This window comes from Oreochromis aureus, linkage group 17 (genome assembly GCF_013358895.1).
Source record: "Oreochromis aureus strain Israel breed Guangdong linkage group 17, ZZ_aureus, whole genome shotgun sequence".
Classification (NCBI taxonomy): Eukaryota; Metazoa; Chordata; class Actinopteri; order Cichliformes; family Cichlidae; genus Oreochromis; species Oreochromis aureus.
Window position 1 is genome coordinate 38,568,182 of NC_052958.1, and position 27,106 is coordinate 38,595,287.

The 27,106-nt window shown below is 43.4% G+C and overlaps 1 protein-coding gene and 1 long non-coding RNA gene across 7 annotated transcripts in view; both read left to right on the top strand.

Moving 5' to 3' along the window:
• net1 (neuroepithelial cell transforming 1) overlaps positions 1-4,722 on the top strand; it is a 39,040-nt gene extending 34,318 nt beyond the window's left edge. For all 3 annotated transcript variants that reach the window (XM_039601412.1, XM_039601413.1, XM_031758426.2), the window contains 8 exons: positions 1,038-1,145; positions 1,243-1,407; positions 1,638-1,700; positions 1,925-2,098; positions 2,198-2,455; positions 2,541-2,711; positions 2,856-3,042; positions 3,129-4,722. In XM_039601412.1, the coding sequence (XP_039457346.1) occupies positions 1,038-1,145; positions 1,243-1,407; positions 1,638-1,700; positions 1,925-2,098; positions 2,198-2,455; positions 2,541-2,711; positions 2,856-3,042; positions 3,129-3,559 (1,557 nt within the window). In that variant the 3' untranslated portion in view covers positions 3,560-4,722. The remainder of the gene's footprint in view (positions 1-1,037; positions 1,146-1,242; positions 1,408-1,637; positions 1,701-1,924; positions 2,099-2,197; positions 2,456-2,540; positions 2,712-2,855; positions 3,043-3,128) is intronic.
• A 9,229-nt stretch (positions 4,723-13,951) lies between these two features.
• LOC120434068 lies at positions 13,952-26,581 on the top strand. Of its 4 annotated transcripts, none has more exons than XR_005608926.1 (6): positions 13,952-14,055; positions 14,148-14,236; positions 20,045-20,293; positions 20,369-20,453; positions 25,607-25,656; positions 26,217-26,581. It is a non-coding gene; the product is annotated as an uncharacterized LOC120434068 (long non-coding RNA). The 4 variants fall into 4 exon arrangements; XR_005608924.1 differs by having other exon boundaries at positions 14,148-14,232; positions 20,042-20,293; XR_005608927.1 differs by lacking the exons at positions 13,952-14,055; positions 14,148-14,236 and adding an exon at positions 15,673-15,858 and having other exon boundaries at positions 20,042-20,293.
• The last annotated feature ends 525 nt before the right edge of the window (positions 26,582-27,106 follow it).

Below are 27,106 nucleotides of genomic sequence, written 5' to 3' on the forward strand. Positions count from 1 at the left end.
ACGGCAGCTCTCAGGCCACAGCAGACTGAGGGGATCTGTTCCACAGCTGCGTCCGCAGAGACCGGAGCCTCAATGGCTGCACTGTTTCCCACATTTGCTGAGCCAGGACAAAATCTCATTTGGTGTGCGTCAGGGGAACACAAGCAGCTTCTGCCAACGATGTGTTTCATCTTCAGAGGGCAGAACTTCATTACTGTCATGTTAAGATGTTACACTGCAAAAGAAAATGCAAATCGTGCCTGTGGAATCATCACCCTGCTGCTCTTTGATTCCTGTTTCTTCCAGCCTCTGGGCCGGGTGAGGAGTTGTGTGTGTTTGGGGGGGGTCACCTGCCCCAGGTGTAGTACTCTCTCACGCAAGGCTCGTTGAAGAGCCTGTTTGAACTCGCAGCCATAAATTCTGTGGTGCGCCCCATGCAGTGCTGCACTGTGTAAACACTTTGCTGTATTCCTGACTGCTGCTCCTTTTCCTACTCGTAGCAGCGGCACACTGCCACGCAGCTCCATCCCTAAATCAGGAATCGTTTACCACACTTTGAGCGATGGAGCAGATCCACTCTGTACTTGAGTTTTCGCTCTTGTCAGAGCAGATAGTAGCAGATTAGAGACACTGAACAGCTGAGAAGCACGGTCTCGTGCATTCCTTGCATTCCTCCAGACCCCCTTCCCCTCCAGATCAGCAGTGAGAGAGGGTCTTTGTGCTCAGTGGGCTGGCCTGGCTCAGGGCTCTTCACATGATGGAGCCAACAGCTGCTGGAAGTGCTTCCTCCTCCTTAGTATCTGCTGCTCCGCCAGGCTGTCTGCCTGCGGCTTGACCTCGGCTCCAGCTCCTCGTCTTAAAGGAGGGACTAGAGTTCATAACCAGGATTTATGACCTGACTTGATGTGTTTTGTCACAAGGAAGTCTTTGCTGAGGTGTCACAGTTACTGATCGATTCATTTTGATCTGCATCTCTCAGACTTCAGGGTTTTTTCATACATGAGCTATGATAGAATAACTGCATGACTAACCTCCCCTTCTGTTTTTGCCTCCTGCAGGAACCCAGCAACAAGCGTGTCCGTTCTCTCGGCAGGGTGACGTCGCTAGCCAACCTCATTTCTCCGGTAAAGAATGGGGCCGTCCGGCGCTTCGGCCAAACCATCCAGGTAAGCTCTCACGGCGTCCGATAGAAACACAACGCATTGGGGGGACAGGGACACCTCTTTCAACATGTCTGACATGTGGTGTTCCTTCTTTCTGAAGGCCTCTTTCCGGGGCGATGGCAAGTCGCCGGGCGTGCCCCAGAAGCCTTGCAGCAAGCCAGCGGCCCCCACACCGCCTAAAAGGAGGAACAGCACCTTGTGGTCAGAGATGTTAGACATCCACCAGAAAGGAACTTTCTCCACCAAAGAGATCAAGAGGCAAGAGGTGAGTACCTACACTGGGCCGCACATGTTCAGAGCTCAGGAGTCCAGACAGGGATCAATTCTACATGTTTACTAGACTAGTTCACATGTCCTTGTGTCAAATGGTTTAAGTTGGACTAGAAGCCATTCAGCCATCTTAATAAGCTCACTTAGATTCAGGCTACGATGTAATGACGACCTGATTTACGTGTTTACTAAAGAAGCATCTCTCTGCCTCCTCCCATTCCTCAGGCCATATTTGAGCTGTTTCGTGGAGAACAGGATCTGATTGAGGACCTGCAGCTTGCACGCAAGGTTTGTACTTTTAAAAGCTCTGAGGCAGAGGGAGTACATATAAAGCAAACAGATTAAATCAAAGTCTGGCAGGCTTTGAATGCAGCACAGCCAGGAGCTATAAAAAGACAGGAATTGTTCCTCTGCCTTTTTTATGTACCCCTAAAGCTGTTGACCAAGATATTTTTAGTAGCTGCTCCCATAGCTCTGCCCAGATATTACTGATCACTGTGCTCCATCCATAGGCGTACCACGACCCGATGCTGAAGCTGTCCATTATGTCGGAGGAGGAACTTACTCACATTTTCGGCAACTTGGATGCCTACATCCCACTGCACGAGGACCTTCTGGCCCAGCTCTCCAAAGCCACGGGGCCAGATGGGACTGTGGGCCAGATTGGGCAAATCTTTATTAGCTGGGTAAGTTTCACTGACTTTTTGAGCCATCATAAGCTTTTACGCTAGTAAAATTGTATTTTGAATTAGCAGTTAGATAAAGAGTCCCTCCTTCCTTTGCAGCTGCCCAGGCTCAATGCCTACAAAGACTACTGCAGTAACCAGCTGGCAGCCAAGGCGCTGCTGGACCAGAAGAAGCAAGACCCACGTGTGCAGGACTTCCTGCAGCGGTGCCTTGAGTCACCTTTCAGTCGGAAACTGGACCTTTGGAGCTTCCTGGACATTCCCAGATCCCGCCTGGTCAAGTACCCTCTACTGCTCAAAGAAATCCTGAAACACACTCCAGCAGAACACCCCGATGCTGCCAGCCTGCAGAAAGCTGTAAGTCCAGGAGACAAACGGGTTCAACACACTGATTCATCATAGTGCCTCTCCCAAGTAATAATTCGGCTGCTTGTGTGTTCAGATCACTGTCATCCAGGGAGTTTTGTCTGACATCAACATGAAGAAGGGGGAGTCTGAGTGCCAGTACTACATCGACAAGCTGGAGTATCTGGACGACAGGCAGAGGGACGCTCGCATCGAACAGTGCAAGAGTCTTCTGTGTCACGGGGAGCTGCGCAGCAAGAGCGGCACGGTGAGCACGGCGCACACTTCCAAGTCGTCCTTCGGTGCTTCTCTTTGCACGTTAACACGAGGCTGCCATCCCACATGGGGCGGGCTATGTGCTCTGATGATGCTCTGGTTTGAAAGTTTCTGTTTTTCCTGGAAATTCTTTCAGAAGCTGCACGTGTTCCTGTTCACCGACCTGCTGATCCTGACCCGCCCCGTCACCAGGAACGAGCGCCAGTGCTTCCAGGTGTACCGGCAGCCAATCGCAGTGCAGGATCTGCTGCTGGAGGACCTGCAAGATGGCGATGTCAGAATGGGCGGCTCTTTCAGAGGAGCTTTCAGCAATGCAGACAAAGGTAAGGCTCGTCTCAGAAAGTGTCTGCTAGTAGCCTGAGCAGCGTTTTCCCCCCGTTCCTAATGACACTCTCTGCTTTCTCTGCAGCCAAGAACATTTTCCGGGTACGTTCCCAAGACCTGAGCCAGGCACAGTCACACACTCTGCAGGTCAACGACGTCTTCCACAAGCAGCAGTGGCTCAACTGCCTCCGTAGTGCCATTTCCGTCCACCGGCCTCTGAGCGAGCCCTCCACCCCCAGCCCGCCCACAGGCAGCGTCCGTTCCAAGCGCCGCCCTTCCTCCGTTTCTGCCATCAGCCACATGGAGGAAACAGACGAGAACTACCCGCAGACAGGCTCTCAGTCGGCCCCCGCCTCACTGTGCAACAGCCCCACCACGATGTCCCCTTCGCCTCGCTCCTCATCGTCGTCCACAACGTCCGTGTCATCGCCGTCATCCTCACCCACGACACATAAAACCAAAAAGGACAAGAAGGCTCTGTGTTCTTTAGGGAAGAGAAAAGAGACGATGGTGTGAGGCGGAGCGTTGGGAGAGAACGTGGATGGACCTTTTTGTTTTTCCTGTACATAAAACAGCACGGAGAAGCTTGGGACTTGTATTTATGAGTGTCTGCGTGCGTGTTATTACAGCAGTGTTCTGTTACTGTCCTCCTTGGCAGCTATTTACCTTACTCCTCCATCCAAGTGCATCCCATAGAGACACAGTATTCTGGAGAGGTGCACGCGGTTTGCGCAGCTCTAAAAGGGAAGCACGACAAGAAGTAAACCCGCGGTTCACACTCGGTGTGGCCAGTTTGCTGAGTTCTTGAAGAAAGAGTTGGTGCATCAGATCCTGTTTACTATTAAGTTCATATTTAAGCATTTATTTAGACCTTTCTTTGGGGGATAATAAAAGTTTTACACTTTTATATTTTCAAATCTATCCTAGTATTTTTTTAGGCATTGTAAAGCAGCAGAGTTTTAGCTGTTAGGGCAGGTTTTTGAACATTTGCTGATGTCAAGGTGAAAGACAAAAAGCAAAACCCCCAAAATGGTGAGGTGTACCACACAAACAGATTTCTGTTAGAGTCGGGTTTTTACACTCATCAGAAGATGTCTTATTTTTATACATTCCTTAAATACCAGATGCTAGAAGCCAGACATTATTTTATTTTATTTACTACAGAGGCATTAATTTAATTCCAGAACAGATGAGACGTCAGCAATAAACCGTGTTGAAATCATATCGCAGAAGAGATGATGAGTTTTGTTTAAGACAAAATTTTGAACTGAGCCACGTTGGTTTCTTAAAAAGCTGATTCCTGAGAATGAGGCGGATGACTTTTCAGTGTAGGATCTTGCATGGAGCTTTAGTTGTGGATGATGTATGCAACTGTCCCGAGGGAGGGGACTGAGTGACGATGAAAGTTGTTGAAGGCAGAAGAGAACGAAGACGAGAACGTTTAGGAAGTGAAACGGTCAGTGTGGCATGTGTAACTCCCATCATCTGCTCAGGTGGATGGGGAATGTTGCTCATGGAAGGAAAGAAATAAAAAGAAACAGTACGTAGGGGAAGGCAGATGAGGAAGGATTTGGAAAGTGACTACAGGATTTAGTTGGTTGTTGAGATGTAAACGAGCGGAACAGCAATTTGATGTAATTAAAAGAACAATAAAGATCTGTGTAAGATTTGCACCTGAACCTTTGACTCCATGTCTTTATTTTTCACTTTGTTTGAAACATGAACTCGAGCTTTTAGGAAAAGCACTTATTCGCTCTCCTGCCAAGCCAGACAAGACGATAGAGCTGCTGCTAAATATAAAGCTATTGGCTGCAGCTCATTAGCTTCACTTGCCAAAAATGGGAAAGGGAAAACTGTCCAAGTCTCAAGCACCAAACACACAGGCTGCTGAAGACAGTCTGGGCTTTATTTCAAAACAAAGAAAAACTAAAGCTAAAGCACAACTGTCAAAACTCTATGGACAGTTTTCAAAATAAGATAACTTCCTGTTTAACAAAACTGACTGGCTAGTTTTAAACTAAGCTTTCAAAATAAACAGGTACAAGTGGCTGCTAGTTTTCAAGTTGAGCAAAGACAACAAGCTCCTGGATTTCATACTAAACTAAGACAACCACACGTCTTTGAATCAAGCAAAGCTAAACTGCTTCTAGTTTTCAGAATAAGCCAAGCCAACTGGCCGCTACATTTCCAGACTTGTATGAATACATCGGCTCTGCTAAAGTGTCTGCTAGTTTTAATACCGAGCTTCATGGTCAGGATACGTGTGTAGACCAGGGGATGTAACCTACAACATGAAAAGAGCCAGTTTAGCCCCCCACACAGGTGACAGGTGAGACAGATGACCGTCTCAATGGGACAGGATGAATTAATTCATATAGTAAAGTATATTTAGCATATATATATTTTTCATATCTAGTATCTGTACTAACAGGGTTAGGGTTAACTTGTGATCCACAAGCAGCAGCCCTCACCAGGCTCTACATTTGTTTTTTTATCTCAGTCCAAACAAGAGGACAAATATCACTTTTTCTATTATATTTTATACATTTGCATTTTTTATTTTTTATCATAACTAAAGACAGCATGCATGCCATCAGTGGGATGGATGTTATGACTCAAGATTCTGAATCCAGGTTTGCCAAAAGAACACGAAGGAGATTTTATGACCATGTTTAACTCTCGACTGTTTGTTCCACGCAGGTGCCAGGACAAACATCTCCAGTGAAGACATTTGTCAGCTTGCTTCCCAAACCTCAGCATGCTAGCTTATTCCAGCATGCCAGCTGGTGATTTGTTGAGTCTTTATCGGGAAAAGCACTGTCTTTGTCAAGTCTCTGATTCTTATTTGGAAAGCATGACAAAAGGTCCCAAACGGCCTTTTTAAGAAAATGATTTAAATATTTAAGACTTGCTTCACTCTGATTTGTGATAATGAACAATGGTTATATTGATAACTACAGAGAAAATGAAAAGAGACGTCTTCATTTTAGACATCACTGTGAACTGTTTAACTCTGAGACGAGAGTTTTTTCCTCCTTTAATTTGTCCACTTGGCAGACGACGGTGCTTGCAATTTTATTGAGTAATGGTCTTACGTCTGCTTCTCAGAGCATTCTCCAAACATTTGCTCATGCTCTCCACACAGTCATTTTACTATGATAGCAGTTGATCAACATTATAGCAAATATCTCGGATGCTGTTAGGCTGAAAAGGGCTCAGGAGGTAGAGCAGGGCATCTACTGATCGGAAGGTTGGTGGTTCAATCCCTGGCTGCCTCTAGTCTGCAGGCCAAATATCCTTGGCCAAGGTATTAACGCAAAGTTGCATCTATCAGAGTGTGAATGGTAGTTAGTAAGCACTCAACAGCATAGAAGACAGTGAGTGTGTTGTATAGAGTGCTTTTAACTTTTTCTCACCTGTTCCCTTTAGACGTCTCTATGGTGGATGATCTGCATCCATCTGATCCTGTCGCTGCAATTCTCTTCTGTCACCATACTTGCCAACCTTGAGACCTCAGAATTAGGGAGACATTCAAAAGGGCTATATACATATATATACAAAAAACTTGAATTTTACAGTGTTTATTTATCGGATAAAATTAGTTAAATGTCACCGTTATTATTGTCCGGCCGGAAACAGCGGGAGTGTCCAAATTCAGAGGCTGCGTCCACCTGAGGACCCGGCCTTCGCGGTCTAAGTGGGCAGGTCCTCTAAAAGCCGGGTAGACCGGAAGTGAGCAACTGTGAAATTGGACGGTCTAGCCTTCAGAATTACGTCACAAGCTTTCTCGGTGGAGTTTAATAAACTCAGCCGTCTGCTCCTTGCTATCTAAAATATAACCGGACACTGCCGTAGATTCTCAACCATCTCACACTTCTGTGTAATCAGTTTTCTGTTTGACGTTTATTAAGTTGTGTGAAAACCCCCAGAAGAACCCTCCCGAGGGATTAATAAAGTTTTATTTAATCTAATCTAATCTAATAACTTTAATCTCAGCCACACTGAAAAAAGCCACCCAATAACATGTTTAAGTTATTTAAGTGACTTATATATCATGTTCAATCTGAGTAGTGAAAGACCGCAATGGTTTGAAAACGATGTGCCAGGAGTTTGGTGTTCTCGCTGGCTCAGATATTTGAAGTTTATGCAGCTACATTCTCGCCTGAAAATATGATAAAAGTTTAGTTTGCGACCCAGAAAGAGTAATAGGAGTAATATTAAAACTAAGTAGCTGCAGTAGTAGTAGCCATTGTTGGAAACTGGATTTGGCTAGGCCAATCTGGGATATGGTTTTTCAATTTTGTTGTCCGGATGGAAAATCGGGGGAAATTTGGGAGACTGGTGACTCCGGGAGGGGGACTGAAATTCGGGATTCTCCTGGAAAAATCGGGAGGGTTGGCATGTATGTCTGTCACACCAACTTTCTGCATGTCTCCTTCACTACATCCATCAACTTCCTCTCAAGTCCTCCAGTCCTTTTTCCTTCCCACTGTCGCCAAGTGTATTATACATACATTATACACAGTATTATACATACTGCCTACGGTAAGTATGTATAACATAAATAGATTTGGTCCTAGGACAGAACCCTGTGGAACTCCATCATCAATGCTGTGTAAAGAAGACCCACTGTATGTCCTCTGCACATGTCCAAACTCTCTCTGTCCCCAAAGCACTCAACCTCAGCTGTCCCTTACACAGACTAGACTCTTCAACTCTCCACCTTCAGCTCAGCTTACTTCCACACAGGGCCACAGAAGATTAGATCTTGAAAATAAATATTGGAATTTGCTTTATGATTTCAAACATTAAAGTGAGACAAATATGCAAAAAACAAATAAATCAGGAAGGCAGTGAACACTTTCATGGCCCTCAGTTGGTTTTTAATATCACCTTTGTTCTGGTAGCCAAGTCATAAAATGATGTCTCCTCTGTTTATAAACCTGGTCAGCAGATATAAGACACGCCTCTCCTCAGTGTTTTTGTTTAATTGCCGTTGTGGTACTGTCAGTAAAGGTTGAAAAGGCAAACACAACAATCAACAAAATAATATCTATGCTGCTATGAATATACTGTAAAGTCCAGCCCACCGGCCAGGCCGGGCAGCAGGATGAAATGACTCTGTGGGCAGTTACAATGGAGAGGAGGATCACAGCAAACACTTCTTATGGTCTTTCATGTGTTTACGTGTCAGGGCCATGACCATTTGCAAAGCCTTCTCTAGTCCCCTCCACTGCTTCGTTGGGAGCAAAGCTAAGAGAGGAAAAATAAAACTGGTCTGCCTGGAGTAACATGAAGTCTGGAGGGGTTTTCATGATTGGAAACGCAGACAGGAAGACTGAAAACTGGAGCTGAATGATGAGAAAAACTGTCTAGAACAGAAATGTTGGCAAAACATTGAAGTTAATGACAATTATGATGTTAAACCTCGTCTTTGGCTCTACAACCCATCTTTAACATACTGAGCAGTCGCTGTATTGTTGCACGTTAGATCACCACGTCTGCAGAGTTGAATTTATGGATCTACTGAAATAGATTCAACCTCACTGTAAAAACCAATCTACCCACAAGTCCAGGAGACAGAGTTGAATGAGCCCCTAACCACCCCTGCCTAATATACGGTTGGATCTTCACATGCTACAAAAACATGTCCAACCTACCGATGCATGGTCTGTAGAGGACATCTGAGGCTAGTGTGCGGTATCCGGCAGACAATGGCAGCAGATCCTTTGCTCCTATAAGTTGGAGCCACTGTGAATCAGGCTGGCCCCCAACATCATGGTTTGTCCCTCCACAGACTGCTGCTGGTCACAGCTCTCTATAACCTCGCTCCTTTGGAGACACGCCCAGCGCTCATCAGAGTTACTAAGGCTTTATTCAGTTCAATTTAAAAAAAATTTGTCTCACAAGGAGAAATTAGTTTAGCAGTGAGGGCAACAAGGAGACGGGATAAAAGAAGAAACCTGGAGTCTTTTGGTCCTCCTCACAGGTCCTCTAAAACGATGGCCACAGGACGAGTCAGACTCACTGTGAAGTCGATGTTTGAAACAATTAATATAAAATGAGCCTTCCTCAGCACATGCTTGATATCAATGGCCAAAAGCCCGTCTTGCCAACGCTCTGAGAGTTTGCTGGCAGTTAAGTCCCAAATGGTTCTTGTTCATCACAGTCGTGTTCCCAAACAGGCAGATAACATTGATAAAGTTATCAATGATTCACATTGATTCAATAAAACGTCTGTAACATTTCAGAGACATTAAAAGATCTCATTCTCCTTAAAAAGAACAGTCTTTGCTGAAATGTTTTGGTAGTTTCATCAAGAACAACCCCTGTACCTGTAACTGTCCACCTGATAGCAGGTGATGAGCTGTAACTGATGAGCTGTGACTTCCTAAAATCAATGACCATGTCTTTTGTTTTTGACACATTAAGTCTCCCAGCAGCCAACAACATGCAAACTACAAGAAGTGACTGGTGATGTAAACCAGTCTGCACGTGTGTCCAGAGTTACAAACACTGACTTTGCCTTTATGGTTTAATACACCACACACTTACTGCTATAAGATGATTGCTATTGGCTACACCTTGGAAGGTCAAACCTGAGCATCAACATAACTTTTCATACCAATGCACACTGGCTGCTGTGAGCCTGTGTTTCAGCAAACACATACTTATGCTGTTTATTCATGGTGGTTAATAAACTTCACATGAACTATCTGCCAGTCCTGTAACTCTAAGAGTAGAACAACAATAACACTCAGAGTTTGTTCTTTGACTGTGGTTCAAAGTTCATAAACAAAGATTATATATGAGACCACTTAAAAACTCACCAAACAGTTGAATGAACATGGACTACTTTGTTCACCCCCATTAAATCAACCCTGGTGTCATTAAGGCAACTTTCCATCCAAATAAATGCAAACCATGGTTGTTTAACTGATTTTTGGAGGCGTCTGCTTAAGCAAAGTGTTGATTACGTAGTTGAGGTTGACTTAGATGTAACACTTTATTAATTCAGCAGCTACTGTTGTGCAGCATTGCTCTTTATCCAGTAGCAAAATAAGAGAGCCAGGCACAAGCTGGTCAGTTCCTCTCTGTACTACACCATAAGTGTCTGTCTCACCACTTCATCTGTGCTATAGAAAGACCTTTGGGCTGATTACTGATGGATGCAGACAGCTGAACCTCCTGTCAGTGATTCGTCACTATCACATCCTTCAAGCACTCATCTCCTTCCTCTAAACACTCCCCAAACACACCCTGAAAGTCTACACTACCTTCAGCTTCATAATTTGAGCTGCCATGTGGCCGTAGCCAGGCATAGAGGTTTAGATAAACTGGAAGGAAGAAGGAACTTCCCTTTACTGGTCTAATTCAAACACACCAGTTTCTCTTTTATTGCAATTACAGTGTGGAAGCGACAGATGTGACAATGAGCTGGAATGACAAACATTTGTGTGGCGCCGGGTAAACTTTGAGGAAGCCGAGTGAGACAATAACAGTAAATTAGTGGATTAAATAAATCCTGTATCCTAGGGAAACACAGTGCACGCTCTTATACAAGAAATGTTCTTATCTAATGCAATCACAGCATGTTTAAATGTTGGAGGTCTGAGTTATTGTAGGTGGTAAGCTTAACTCTATGTTTTGGAAAAGGTGGAAAAAGTGTTTGAAATTTCTCCGAGTGATTGTTTCTTTGTTCTTTGCTCTTTCATGGTGCCCACGTCTTTGATAACCATGATGTAAAATTGCATATTCCCAGTCTTCCACAGAGTCAGTGGCTGTTTTGGCTAGGCTGAAAAGTCTCTGTGAGCATGAATCCACATCTAAAACAGCTAACGGAGATACTGTTTTAGAATTACGCATTGTACAATTAGTGTATACAATTTGGCACTGTACAGGATGAAATAGGTGGCTTGCTGTCTTGTCAGTCATGTCAGCTTTAATAAGGTGAAAGGTCAAGCCTGTTTTGCAGGCCTCAGCTGACCTACAGAACAGTTATTGCAACTTTAAGGTGGACCTATTCTGGTCATTTCAGCTCCATGTTTAATGTTTGGGTATTTTATTTCCATCCCTTTGGGTCAAATTTCTTCTGAACAGCTTCTAACCAGACGGTTTGGCATCCTTTCAGTTGATTTGTTTCCTGTGGACACAGTATTAAAACAAACATTGTGACACAATAAATGTAGGCAGTATAAAGTTTTATGTGTCTTTACTTGTTTTCCTTTAGCAGCAAACTGCAGATAACGACAAAAGAACTATTTATACCAACAAGACATGAGACGGGTATATAAAAGTTATCACAGCAAAAACAGAAAACAACTGTGATGTTGCAGAACAAGAAAAATCATTATGTTATGAATCATTTTGACCCATTTTTGTGAATTAATTTTGTTTCTGTGTGCAAAATAAAATGATGTAAGCATCCAAAATAAAACTGGGATGTTTTGGAAAAGCTGTGTTTAAATTTCACAGCACTTTGTAAACAGCTCACTTTTGAAAGACTACATTTCCATGGGGGCCAATAATTCTGTCCTCATCTGTACAGCCTCACCCTTACAGCATGTCTTTATCCTGTCTTCCTTCTCTCACCCCAACCAATCACAGCAGATGGCCCCGCCCCTCCCTGAGCCTGGTTCTGCTGGAGGTTTCTTCCTGTTAAAAGGGAGTTTTTCCTTCCCACTGTCGCCAAAGTGTTTGCTCATAGGCGGTCATATGATTGTTGGGCTTTTCTCTGTATGTATTATTGTAGGGTCGACCTTACAGTATAAAGCACCTTGAAGCGACTGTTGTTGTGATTTGGTGCTGTGTAAATAAAACTGAATTGACCTGAATCTGTAGCTGTTATGCTAATTCTGGCACATTTATATTTATATTTTTTTTTTTTTACTTTTTTTTTTATATACTTTTTTTCAACAACTGAGCAAAAACACCAAATTGTGTTGTTGCTAAACATTATGAAAATTAGAGGTTAGTTATACAAATAGTTATAATCATACAGTGTGATGCCTCAATCAGCCAGAACACAATAGAAAAGGTTCCTGGTTTGGTCAAGTACTGAGGATAAGGCAGGAACACGAGTGTTGTTGTGGAACAGCATGAAAAGGTTATTCAGGGAATAACAGCTGGGATGAAGGCCAGTGTAAACTTCCATAAAACTGCTGGTGCTGCCATTGGAGGAAATTGTTGACAGACATGCAACGACTGCTTTGAAAAAACACATCCAGTAAAAACAAAGGAGAGTGATGTGAGAAAGATTTAAAGCCAACAAGCTGCAGCAAGTTTCATGGGGCACCAAAGGGCACTGCAGCTTGTTCAAGGGCCTCAGTGAGTGCTGGTGCACCATGTGGGCGATGAATTCATTTACTCATGCATGGTAAAAAGGACACACAGAAAGATCATATAACAGAGAGACTGTCTGTGGGATTAACATGCAGATATGCAAAGGCTTACTAGCTCCTCTGCATGTAACTCGAGTCTCTTATATTATTACTGGTTTAGATTTTAAAAGCAGTGGATATGAGACCTTCAGATCAGTTTAACAAAGTCCTCACCCAATAACACAACAAGCTCCAGGCAGTAAAGATGGACATGTGGATGACCTCTGTTTACAGCGCCTCTCCATCAAACCTGGACTCTGTGTTTATGTCAAAATACTTTGTGTTCTGCTCATTAAGGCAGACCAGGCACTCGTTCAACCATCATTCACACGTTGCTAAAGGGACTTGTCAACTCAGTGTATCGTCCTTCAGTCAAACACCACCTTGACTCATGGATTTCATTTTGACTCCTTTTGATGGCTGGTAACAAAAAAGCCTTTAATGGCTCCCTGGAACTTTCAGTTTATTTTTCCATAGGGTGATGGAAGTGTTATTGTCGGGGTAGGTTATTATAAAATAAAAGCAGTTGTCAGTGGGACACGAGAGAAGCCTGTGTTAGACATCAAGCCTGTGTTTTAGCATAAATGGTGGAAATGAACTGCTGAAAGGTTGATTCTGTTCATATGGACAGTTCATATGGTAGTGGGTCTGGATGAACAGAATCAGCCTTTTGGGATTTACTTACCTGGATGATTGAGCATGACTCAGATCTGCTGAACTAATCCTAGCAAATTAATACTGCTGTTCTCCAGTATTTAATCCAAGCAAGGTAGCTAAAAGAAACCATACCTTTGCTCCTCCTAATAGCCTGCTCCATTGCTCAGGCTCCACGTCTATTCATGTTTGCACTGTTCTCTTTGTTTTTATCGCTTTTAAAGATAATTCATGCATGACCTTTAAAACTGAAAAGAATTGTAGGAGAGGCTATATGCTAGATATGTCCTTTAATGTTACTTTGCAAACATTTCGTAACCACAGTAGATTGTCATGTCTTCCCAAAGACTGGACAATTTTCCCAACTCACTTTGAATGTGGTTATGAAATGTTTGGAAAGTAACATTAAAAGACATATCTGTGGTGTCTGCAGCTGTCCTTGTCTCATCCACAGTGGACTGTAACTGAGGCCGAGCTGTGTTGGGCCCAGGGACAGTTTTGTACGTTGTATTTTGCACACACTTCCTCTATGAACCATGCAAACAGTGCAGGACAGTTTGGTTCCTCGTAGAAGAAACCATTTGAAGGCTCTGCCACAAACACGAGGCATCATTTTGTAATAATTTTTCCATTTCTTCTGAATCCATCCATGTTAGATACACAGTGTCAGTTTGTGTAATCTCTATTTTCTTGTTTTTCTGGTACGTCTGAATTAAATAGTAAGAAACTGTGACAAAAATGTCAGCCAGGCCTGAATGTCCTCGCTTTAATCCAGCAGCTTTAGTCACTTCACTTTTCGGTTAAATTAGTTTCAGTGTACCTGAAAAACCAAAAGATTTAAAAACAAAGGAGGACCAGACCAGATGAAGTTATATACAAACCTAAGCTAACAGGCTAAAGGCTTCAAGCTAACAAGCTAGCTTCAGTGCACAGCAGAGTGATTTCAAGTTCCTGAAAATGCAGAACATATGCTTACAAGTGTGTGTTATGCTCAGTGAAATGGTATTTATCCATGATATTGCACACTGTGTCAGGGGGAGATTAAAGCTTTCTTTCATTTTCTCTTGAAGACGTCCAGCGTTTTGGAGACATGAGGTAACTGGACTTCTGCTTGGATAAAGTGGTGGGGCCAAACTTCCCCTGAGGTTTTCATTTGTGAGTGAGTAATCTCTCTTTATACCTCAAACGTTGACGTAAAGTGCAGAAGACAGCAGGAATGCTTTAAAGGCACGTGGCCTGCCAAGTACACTAACTTGCAAACAAGATGGTTATCAGTTACTTTAAAACACATATTTCCATATTACTGTGAGAGCAGGTTATATTTGGGAAGACTGCCTCGGCTTTGAGTTCACTTTTCCTCTGTCCCATATATCATACACTCGGTCACAGATTAGCCAAAGTTGAAATTAGCGTCTTGGCAACCTCGTTGCTTGCCTTGCAGGATTGGCTGTCACTCCGTCAGAGTATGATGTCCTTTGGGTGAGTGTTTGTGTGGAACCTGTCATCAGATTGTTTACTGTTCTCGCCTCCGGTTCAAAAATTCAAATGGAGATTAACGGAAAGCAAAGCTTGCTGGGTTAGAGGAAACCCGAGAATCTCAGATTTTATTCAGGGCTTGTTACTATGCACCTGGTTTCTCCCTGCACAACAACCCATAAATGGGCCTGTGATTTCTGTGTGTGCATCAAGAGCCACTGTTCATTTTCCATGTTCCTGGCACAGAAGCTGGTACAGTGTGAGTTCCCTAAATATACTTTCATGGGTCTTGTGGGAAAAAAAGCAGCAACATTCCCAGGTAATGGCTATAGTTACGACACTTGTGTATAACAGCTTAGCACAAATGAGCCAGAGACTCACAAAGTCCATTAACAGTTTTGCTGTGGTCGAGGACTCTTATTCTGTTGGGAATGTTTTTATGAGAGGAAAATCTTTTGCACATTATTGAACTCCAAATGTCTGCAGAGTCGGAAACAAAACATCACTGGCAAATAACCCTAATTCATAACCTTCTGCTTAGCTGCTGCTAACACATAATAATATATATGTGTTTTTTAACAAGCCTTGGCCCACAGCACCATCTGTAAAGCAAACGTTCAATTAATAAGCAGCACTTGTAGAAAGTAGCAAGAAACAGAAGCAGTTGGGCTAAAAACAGAATGAACCTGTGGTTTCAGTCATTACCCAAGTGTGACATAAGCTGCTGTACTCACACTGTACTTTCTATTAAATTTGATCTGTGATTTATAGCAAGAATGTAGCAAAAACATAAAATACTGTTCACTAATTATTTACCAAAGAACATTTTTATCATTTTTTATTAAAATTAAGCTATAAAATCAGAAATGTTTATTTGTGTCTCCCATGTGTAAACCTATGTTTACATCCAGGGTTGGACAGTCAGACAACTCTGACAGGAGGACATTAGGCTGTATTTTTATGTTAGTCGAACCTCAGATACAAGAGAAAGCGTTCGGCCATGTTCCAGGAAATTATGTGAAATTGTGGGAGGTGCTTCGGGAGTATGGGGTGTCTAGCACTTTGCTGCGAGCAGTTCGGTCCTCATACAACCGTTGCAAGAGCTTGGTCTGCATTCCTGGAGGGTTAGTGGGTGTTGGACAGAATTTCTAGGCGTAGCCAAGTGGCGGGAAGCTTCCATTCGGGTGGTCTAAGAATCAGTATCCGCTGTTATCTTGGGGTCTTGTTCACGAGTGAGGAGAGAGGCAAGCGAGAGAGTGACAGAGGGATTGGTGCTGCGACTGCTGTAATGTGGACGCTGTACTGGTACGTCATGGTTAAAAGAGAGCTGAGCATAAACATGAAACTCTTGATTTACCTGTCGATCTACATCCCTGCTAGCATCTGTAGGTGAGCTTCCTCTGAAGGGTGGCAGGCAAACAGACAGGAGGTGCACTTCCTAAAGTCTGACTTGCACAGGCCCAGTCACTCCTCAGGTGTCCATCACCATTGACCTGAATGGCATCAGTGTCCTCAGTGGTTGTAGTTATGTCTGTCACTGCAGATGCAGCAGGCTGCTGTTAGCCAAACCATTTGCTTAAGCTTAGTTGCAGTGACACGTTGGTGATGTGGATGTTTAACTCTTACTAAACAGTGTGGTTCAATTTTGACATCTTGACGTGCATTTTGGCAGCAAAAGTTACCATATTTGGGCAAGAGGGCGGAGTGTTATCAACTCACACTAGTTGCTGCTAACTCAGGCCAAGCAGCAGCTAACAAATAGTAAAATGTGTAATTTAATTCTATTAACACTCTTCCATCACCAGCCTAAATATAGTGGGCAGGCCCAGGGCTTCACTAAAGTTTATAAACCTGGTTTTTAATGTTGTTCAGTTTGGCATGTTAACAGGGGATTGCGTTGCTTTTGGAGTGATTAGAGGAACTGGAATTTCTGGCACTTCCATGTTGGATTTATTCTTCATCCCTCCAGGTTACTTCCTGGTGGTGCTATTAGCTCAATGACTGACAGTAGCAACTAACTTACTAGTTAAAGGCCTCAACCACACAGGCCAAGATGCTGGTTGGCAACCCCCTGGTAAAGTTTGATCACTGGGGAAAAATGTCTGTTTGCAGTTGTTGGTGCCACTGGACTGACTTTGTCACAAATAGAGATGCTGCACCAAAAACCTCCTGACTGCTTTGGTTACTGGTAGTTTGCATGAACAGCACTGATTTGTAAACTAACCACTGAAAGATAGCGAAATTTGGCAAAGTGTGGTGCAAACTGGGAGAATAGTTTCATTCAAAGTAAAAACTGAGCCCTTCCTGGTATAATTCCAACCTTGTCACTAAAAAAGGTTTTTGGTCCCATCCACTGAATTTTCAGGAATTGGAGATTATGTATCGGAATTTCAGGAGCGGGACCACGCCTCCAAACACGCTCCTTCCAGTTGTCATCTATATAGGTTCCCCCAGTTCTGCAAGCTGTTCATTCTCGTTTACGTGCCCCACCCTCCCTCCCTCCTTGTTCTCTATTCTTTAACTTCTTCGCTTCTACTTAGTACACGGGGATCTGCCAGGCCCGGGAGCCGTCGCCAGTCCCCTTCGAGGCCTTCCCCAAACCGCAGCTCAGTTCATGTCCAAGCCTTTCACCTTTACCTACTAAAACGCTGTCAAACCTAAAATGAGGACGTGGGCCCAGCGAGTGAAAACCTTGTAAATGATAATGTCACTACAGAGTCATCAGTTTGTAAATCCACAGTGTGAAGTCATGTTTCTGCCACAGTGCTATGCATTAGCAGCTCCTTTAGCTTGTGTGGCTGTTGAAATGTATTTGTTATGAAAAACATGTCTTACAGTGCTTATTGACATAGTGGCTATTTATTATGCAAAGACATTATTGGCTGTGGGAAAAAAAACATGGCAGTTGTGCTGATCGTCCGTCTTCCCGCCTCTCTGTCCTCCCACTCCTCAGCTGTACAACAGGGGTCTTGTTAGCCTAAACACTGATGCAGTAGCACTGAACTTGGGGCACATTGTTGTGCTCCAGACCGATGTGGGTCTGCTTCCCACCCACAGTTTGCCTTCTTACACTGACCTTCCCTCTGTGTGCAAAGATTTCTAAGACCATACTGATATAATAATGATGTTTACTTGAAAAGCACCGTGTGTCACATCAGCATTAGTCACTTTATTTCTGTTGTTGGTCATGATGCTACACTCACTCAGGGGAAAACAGTGGTTGAAGATCACAAGTTATTGCAGCTGTGTCCATTAAACTTCCAGTTTTGTTTCCTTTAACATGGTTGATTCAAAGAACGACACCAGCTCTACGACTGCTGACATAATAAGATGGTAATAATACAGCAATAAGATGAAATCATAGGATCAAGTTGCATCTGTTGTCATTTGCATACACACAAATTAACATTAAACAGAAATTGACATTAACTAGTTTTACTACTTTGTAGACGTTGTTATGCAGAAATTCAGAAATTCAACCACAAAGAGTGACATAGTTACTGCAGGACAGCAATTTAATGTGTAAATAACATCTCTCAGCAAACTTGCTACAAATGTAAACTTAAACCCTCCAGCTGGTAACCAGCTGAGTCTAGACTCCTACTGCGAAGAAACACTTCACAGACGGGTTCAATTCAATTCACATTTATTTATAAAGCTCCAAATCACAACAACAGTCGCTTCAAGGCGCTTTATATTATAAGGTAGACCCTAGAATAATACATACAGAGAAAAACCCAACAATCATATGACCCCCTATGAGCAAGCACTTTGGCGACAGTGGGAAGGAAAAACTCCCTTTTAACAGGAAGAAACCTCCGGCAGAACCAGGCTCAGGGAGGGGCGGGGCCATCTGCTGCGACCGGTTGGGGTGAGAGAAGGAAGACAGGATAAAGACATGCTGTGGAAGAGAGACAGAGATTAATAACAGATATGATTTGATGCAGAGAGGTCTATTAACACATAGTGAGTGAGGAAGAAACACCCAGTGCATCATGGGAATCCCCGGCAGCCTACACCTATTGCAGCATAACTAAGGGAGGATTCAGGGTCACCTGGTCCAGCCCTAACTATATGCTTTAGCAAAAAGGAAAGTTTGAAGCCTAATCTTGAAAGTAGAGATAGTGTCTGTCTCCTGAATCCAAACTGGAAGCTGGTTCCACAGAAGAGGGGCCTGAAAACTGAAGGCTCTGCCTCCCATTCTACTTTTAAATACTCTAGGAACAACAAGTAGGCCTGCAGTGTGAGAGTGAAGTGCTCTAATAGGGTGATATGGTACTACAAGGTCATTAAGATAAGATGGGGCCTGATTATTTAAGACCTTGTATGTGAGGAGCAGGATTTTGAATTCTGGATTTAACAGGAAGCCAATGAAGGGAAGCCAAAACAGGAGAAATCTGCTCTCTCTTTCTAGTCCCTGTCAGGACTCTTGCTGCAGCATTTTGGATCAGCTGAAGGCTTTTCAGGGAGTTTTTAGGACATCCTGATAATAATGAATTACAGTAGTCCAGCCTGGAAGTAATAAATGCATGAACTAGTTTTTCAGCGTCACTCTGAGACAGGATATTTCTAATTTTAGAGATCTTGCACAAATGGAAGAAAGCAGTCTTACATATTTGTTTAATATGTGCGTTGAAGGACATGTCCTGGTCAAAAATGACTCCAAGGTTTCTCACAGTGTTACTGGAGGCCAAGGTAATGCCATCCACAGTAAGAATCTGCTTAGATACCATATTTCTAAGATTTTCAGGGCCGAGTACAATAACCTCAGTTTGATCTGAATTAAGAAGCAGAAAGTTAGCGGCCATCCAGGTCTTTATGTCTTTAAGACATTCCTGCAGTTTAACTAATTGGTGTGTGTTACCTGGCTTCATGGATAGATAGAGCTGCGTGTCATCTGCATAGCAGTGAAAATTTATGCTATGTCTTCTAATGATGCTGCCTAAGGGAAGCATGTATAATGTAAATAGAATTGGTCCTAGCACTGAACCCTGAGGAACTCCATAATTAACCTAAGTATATGAAGAAGACTGAAGGTTGCGCTCACTGGTACAGACTGACCTCAGACTGATTGTAAAATGTTGGTCATTTGTCTGTAGTTAAAATTGAACGTGATTATTTGCAAACCTGTCTGAGAGTGACTGCAGCCAGTCTGAATCAGACTGCAATCGTTTGGAGACAGGTTGTCTCCTACAGGTGACCTGTGCCCTGCGACCTTGCCCAGAGATTGGGGGCGTCACATGCTCAGCCTGCAGCCAACCAGCTGATTACCACAACTGGTTGCAATGACTGTGAAAAAAATGGTACAATCACCAGGCAAAGGCAAGCTGATTTTTTGTCTTGCACTGATTATTACATACATATTACTCATACATGCATAAAATTAGGACTGATGCTTATAATTTTTTATTTATTTGTAAGTTGTATTTACAAATATTTGTATTTATTTGTAAGTTTTCACAGCTGCTGTTTCCCACATGTCTCCCAGTAGGACGACAGACAGCTTCTCACCCAGGTACTCTGAAATGCTGATCAGCACACAAGCGCAGACAGCAGTCAGGAACAAACCTCGTCGTCCACCGAGAAAAACTCCACCATGCAGGCATCAAGCTGAGGGGAGACCAAGATACACACCTACAGGAGGACCTACAGGAGGATGGGTCCATGTCCCTTCTTCAAGCTGCACCCCAACAGGCCCCATAGGCTGAGGCCCAGCTACCACTCTGTAACTCTGTCCCAGGTAGGCTCAACTGTTACTTTGTTCCTGCACTCATGAGGCTCTTCTGAATCGCTCCTTGTCTGGTACCTCACACAGGACCGATTTGCCATGGGAGATAACATCAGGGACACAAGCCCCCCAACAGCAAACCCACCTGGGACGCACAAACCCCTCCACCACAGTAGGTAGTGATTCACTGAGGTTCTGCTGGCTTCATCGGGTGGTGGCCTCCAGCTCGTACTGGCGTGGTTCGCAGCTGAGAGTGAAGCGGAGGTGAATGAGAATCAGCACCTCTTTAGGACTTTAAGTATTTAGGGGTCTCGTTCACGAGTGAGGAGAGAAGGGAGCGGGAGATCGATAGATTGGTGCTGATGCTGTGATCCATTGTGGTGAAAAGAGAGCTGAATGTAAAAGTGAAGCATTCGATTTACCGGTGAATCTGCGCCCCTACCCTGATCTGTGGTCTCGAGCTCTGGGTGGTGACTGAAAGAACGAGATCACTGATAAACATGAGCTCTCGCTGTTTTTCAGCAGCGTGGGAATCCTGCTGCTACGAACTCTTCTAAATGCCTGCAACAGGAGCATTAAATGCCACCTGTCAGTCAGCTGCTTGTGAAAGCACCGATCGATATGCGAGGCTTGACACTTTGCCTCACAAAGCTGTCACCCATGTCAGAAGCAGCTCCACCTGAAGAATTACTGTAAATCTACTGGAATGGAATGAGGGTGTGTACCAAAGAAGGGTAAAAGCTGGCAGTAATTATGTTTCATAACCACGAAACACATGATTTGCAGCAGGGTTTTGAGTCTGTCCTCATTTAGACTAGATGAAAAGGGGCTCAAACAAACTGCTCTTAGATCCCTGACCTGACACTGTAAAATCAGACTTTAAAAGCTTGGCTCCATAACAGCCATACACAAAGGTTCATGCTCGGCTGCAGCTGCACAGGTCACAGGGTCAAGTGGTGCAGAGGTGAAGGTTGAGATCTGAATGTTGAGCAGAATAGGCGAGCATGTCACCGGCTGTCACGTGCATTCATCCTCAGGCCTCTTTTTACGGTTTGATCTGTTGTATCAGAGCAAAGAGACGTGTGTGAGAATTTAGACAGACGGTGACTCGCTGCTTCCTCTGCTGTCGTCACAGGTTTGTGTGATTACATTTATGTGTGTGTGTGACTGTGGGCGCATGGAAGAGGAAACAAAGAGCACTGGTCATGATGGTGGCTGTGTGTCATTGAGAACAGAAGAGTCGGTCCACTCTGCATCAGTTAGTGTGTTTATAGCCTGTTTGAGGAAAGACACTTACTTTTTGTTCATTTGTGAAAAATCAGACTGCAGACACAGACAGTTACAGAGGAATGTGACACTTTCTGTGTGTATTTCACACTTTTCAGGCTGTGAACACATTATTACGGCACAGAGAGCCGAGCGGTTCGTTGGCCTTTGCTGAGACACTTCCTCTCTGACTTGTCTGAGTCTTCTGGGTTGAACTTTGTGTTTTGACTCTCTCGTCTTGTTTAGTGCGAGTTTTGTCTTTGGCTTCTCATTTAGAGACTGAGACGTGGGTGTTTAGACTCGATTATATCCCACATCAGGAGTGTTTTAACTGGGACTCTGTGTTTGAACTAAGTGTGAGAATATGGACTTGAGCCTGTGTATTTTGCCTCTGCCTCGTGTCCTCTCCCTGCCTACAGTCTTTTGCTACATTAGTGTGCAGCCTAATGTGTCTTACATTTATAAAAGATTAGCTTTGAATTACTTCTAATCACAGCCGAATGCAGTGATGTAGCTCAAAAGTTTCCCTTTTCTTAGATCCACAGTGTTTAGTGGTGTTCAGACAAGAGCACTGTGGTCTTTTCAGTCTTGACTTAAACTGATCTGAGCTGTTCGATGCATCTCTGCATTAAAACGTTCGTCTTTGTTTAAGCTTGTTTTCAGGGCTGGATCAGTGACCCTGAACCCTCCCTCAGCTATGGTGCAAAAGGTCTCATCTGACGCCTTTTTTCACTCTCCATGTGTTTATGCACCACTCTGTATTTAATTATGAGTTATTATTAATAGTCCTGCCTCCCTCCCTTCGCCTCCAAGCAGATGGGCGCTTCTCAGTGAAGGTTTCATAATTTCATCGTGTTGTGTTGGTTCTGACATGAAAGACTTCACTGTAGTGTTTTTGACTTTCAAGGCCATTTCCTGTAAGTTCACCAGTTAAACAGAGTTAAATCTTCAGCTTGATAACTGCTTGAAAAAGGAAGTGCAGTCATTTTTCTGTCACAGGAACTTTGAATGACTTTACCGCCTCTAATGAACCAAACTGAAGGTAAACTGAGTGTAACTAACGTGCCTGATAAATTCTTGGCATCAACACATCCTGACACATCAGTGTCATGTTGTATCTAAGCGAGAGTGCAGATGAACAACAGTCTGAGTAAAGCGCTCTACTCCAGTGTGTTGTGTGTAAGCCTCCTGCAAACTACCTGGACTTCCTTCACTGCTTCAGGGCAAACACTGTGTGACTCAAGTTATTACTCACACCTTTATTTAAAGCATATCTTTCTGTGAGATCAGCCCACTGCCTTCTCCACCTTCAGCTGAAAAACACACCCCTCGCCTGGGGTGATGAGCAGAAACAAAGCTGGACGCTCTCATCTCGCCGGTGACAGAGACGCGTCTGGATAAAGACCATCGACAATAATTCCCCAACCAAAAAATTATGTAACCTCAAAACAATAAGCAATGCACAGAATAAAGGTACAGCCACATCAAAGCGTAGCCTCGAGCAACAATATCAGATACCTGAAAGGCTTTGCTGGTGCTGTTGGTATAGATGATGAAAACAAGCGTGTCTGTGTGTGCGTTTGACCCACATTATACAACCTGGAATGTTGTTTTCCATCTAGACTGATGCTTTATTCCAAGCTGCTGCTCAAAGGCTTTTTGTCATTTGACTAAAAAGAACAAGTTATTATCTTTGTCATATAAGCGCTGCAACCTGATACGACATGTAGGAATTTTCCTCACTGTGGCTCCACTCAGCCTGGAGCACGGCACACCGAGGTGTTACCACGTTCAAACCCACTCAGCTGTCTGTGTGTAGACGACAGTGGGTTACATTTTATTTACAATTTTATGACTGGTTAATATAGTCCTCGTTTTCTGATTAATCAGCAGCGAATCATCTGCATAGAAAGACGCCAAACCTTTACTGACAGACATGGAACAGGCTGGACCTGCATCCTGTTCAAGTGTTGTCAACATGACTTTATTCACTTTTAAGTCGTCTTACACAATCTTACTCAGGTGTTTTATAACACGATATGTTTTTATGTAAAACAGTCAGCTGACACCACTGATGGGTGATCATCTCCTTACTGGGGTAAAGGCATTCTTGTGGTTGGTACATGTACCACCCGTGTTTGGTCACAGACAAAACACAGCAGCGTTCTCTCACAGCAACTCATCGTGGTTCACAAGCAGCTCAGAAACTAGTCCAACAAACTGCCCCACACCCCACAGAATACCCAGCACAGCCCGGTCCCATGTCTGTGTTCACACCTGCAGGTAGTTTAAGTCTTAAGGTGTTTTGCAGTTTTCTACAACTTCGCACACCGTTGGGAAAAATGGGAAACAGCGCTGTGAGCGGATGTCACCTGGAATTGTTTCCAGTCAAACTGATTGCATTTGTTGCTTTATTTAATTTTGTGCAGAAGGCGTCAAAGCTTTGAAAAGTCTTAATTACTAAATATGTAAAGAAAAGATGCAGTGAGTGTTTATACCATGTCTGCTGAGACCATTAATTTAGTTTTTTGGTATTTTGTGAGTTCATGTTGTCACTTTTTGTGCTGGTTTATATTTTTGACCTCTGCTGAGATAACTCTACAGTAGTCTTTGTAAAATATAAGTGAAATATAAGAATTCAATTCAATTCAATTTTATTTATATAGCGCCAAATCACAACAAAAGTCACCTCAAGGCGCTTCATAGGTACAGAGAAAAGCCCAACAATCATATGACCCCCTATGAGCAAGCACTTTGGTGACAGTGGGAAGGAAAAACTCCCTTTTAACAGGAAGAAACCTCCGGCAGAACCAGGCTCAGGGAGGGGCGGGGCCATCTGCTGTGATTGGTTGGGGTGAGAGAAGGAAGACAGGATAAAGACATGCTGTGGAAGAGAGACAGAGATTAATAACAGATATGATTCAGTGCAGAGAGGTCTATTAACACATAGTGAGTGAAGAAGAAACACCCAGTGCATCATGGGAATCCCCGGCAGCCTACATCTACTGCAGCATAACTAAGGGAGGATTCAGGGTCACCTGGTCCAGCCCTAACTATATGCTTTAGCAAAAAGGAAAGTTTTAAGCCTAATCTTGAAAGTAGAGATAGTGTCTGTCTCCCGAATCCAAACTGGAAGCTGGTTCCACAGAAGAGGGGCCTGAAAACTGAAGGCTCTGCCTCCCATTCTACTTTTAAATACTCTAGGAACAACAAGTAGGCCTGCAGTGTGAGAGCGAAGTGCTCTAATAGGGTGATATGGTACTACAAGGTCATTAAGATAAGATGGGGCCTGATTATTTAAGACCTTGTATGAGTGTCTATGGGGGTCACTTGGAGGACACTTTGAGTCAAACAGTTCCTTTCAGCCCCTGGAATAAACCACATGGCATAAACCATCAGCTGATCACAGGCAAAAATACAAAAAATAAACTTTACTTTGAGTCAAAGAAGTTCAGTCAGTGCAGGAAAATGTAGGAAGGTTGAATGTTTCATCGCAGTCGTAGAAGGTGCTTGTTTTTAAAAAAATACCTTGCCTTATCGTTTTAGAGACTATGCAGTGTTGTCATTAGCCTTGTTATATACCCACATATCCCACAGACTGTTTGTAGTTCATGTTAAGGGACTGTAAGTTTCTTCACTTCAGCCAGTGAAATGATTTATGGTCATACGAACAGGGTGGGTGTAGCTCAGGAGGTAGCCTCATCTATTGATCAGCAGGTCGGTATTAACCCAAAGTTACTCTCTGATGCTTCCATCAGCGTGTGAATGGTTGTTAGAAAGCATAGAAACAGTGCTTTGAGAGTAGAAATGTGATCTGTCCATTTACAAACATCTGTGCTTTGTTGGTAAACACATGCTCATCCAGCTCTAACCTGATTGTTCTGTGTTCCCACACACATCAAGCTGAAGTCCAAAGCAGGTTACTCTGACTCTGCCTTCACACCTGGCTCATGTTATGTCTTAGATTTGATGCTCTCTGGATATCAGCCAGAAAGTCCTTTTTCTGTGTCACTGGATGTTTCTGGGACAGGTTTTAACAAGGCCTTCTTTGTGTCCCAGCAGGTCCACCCAGTCTGCTGCCTCTGTGAAGTGATGGGATGTGTGATGAGGTAAGTACTGGGAGAGATTACAAACCTGAGAGATTCACTTGAAAGGAAGTGAAGCGCCCTGCGGTGCATTAAAACGTGAGACAGAAAGAAGAGGGATTAATAAAATGAATGAATTCCATATCCCAGTCATTAGTTTAATAATATGCACTGCAGCGAAAAAGCTTATGGAACAAGACGACACAACAGTCGTTCCTTTTAGCAGCTCCTCCCTCTAATAAGTGAGGTTGACAGTCCTGTGTGTATGACAGTATATCAGCTGTTTTCCACACTTTTAGATTGTTAACCTGAATCTATTTAAGCACCTCAGTGCGTCTCTTGGGTTACGCTGTCCCTCTTAGGCCTGTTCCTGCTTTAAAAGCAGCACTAAGTTACCTCGCCTGCGACGCTCTGCTAGACCTTTAGTGCAGTCCATGCTGTTTGTGTGTGTCTAACTGAAGAGCACGCTGTGTTTGCTGGAGATCAAGTGTCTGACTTGGCTATTGAAGAATATCTCTTTTCTTTGCCTTGAGAAACTCTTGGGTTGTTATTGCAGCAGGCTTTGTGTCACGATCCATTTGCAGTGTGAAGCAGAGAGCGTAGTCCTGCACACAGCAGAGTTCATCCTGGTACTTCTGTCACCTGTCACACCTCCAACAAACAGCAGAGATCATAGAAGCTGCACATGCTGACGGTGTAACACGCCTGCACCGTGCTGGATGGATGATGCAGCGTACATCGGATCATCAGCTCTTTATCTCCTTCTCCAAAATGTTCTTTTCCAGGCATTACTTTAAGTTCATCTTCAGTTTATTTAGACAAACAGTGCTTTTGTCTTTACAGAATGCAGAAAAAACTCTTTTACATGTTTTCTGGTAATATACTTTATATATTATTTATTGTAATATATGTTTTAAGCTGAGTTTGTCAGAGAATAAAGAGGGGCTCATCGTGGAAGTGCTTGTCATGCGTGTCATCCAATTACTTTAAAGCCTCTGAAAATGTGGGACCGTTCATAGAGAAGAAAAGCTGAAAGTCTACACCTGAATCACATCTTGACTGTCTGATATAAAATAACTACGTGTACCAGTGTACCTGTACTTCAACTGTACAAGGAAGGAAAACTACGTTAGCCAGCAGCTTAGTTAATGCCAAAATATAAACAGTAATCTGTCGAGGCGCCATTTGTTTTATGCCAGAAGCACCTCAGTTGTGTTTACAAGGCACAAATATGCAGGTAGCTAAATCACAGCTACCCCTATGGTGTCACATTGACAATAGCAATTACCCTGATAACATAATGCAGGTATTTATATAAATGAGCTAAGTTGGCAAAAAACGAGCGGAAACATTTACGAAAAATGAGCAAAATGCAAGTTCCTCATCAGTTTAATGACTCTGACCTCTGGTCCGTTCAAAACAACCTCATGCCATCATTAATAAACCGTCCAATGGAGGTGAACTGTTTTTATAT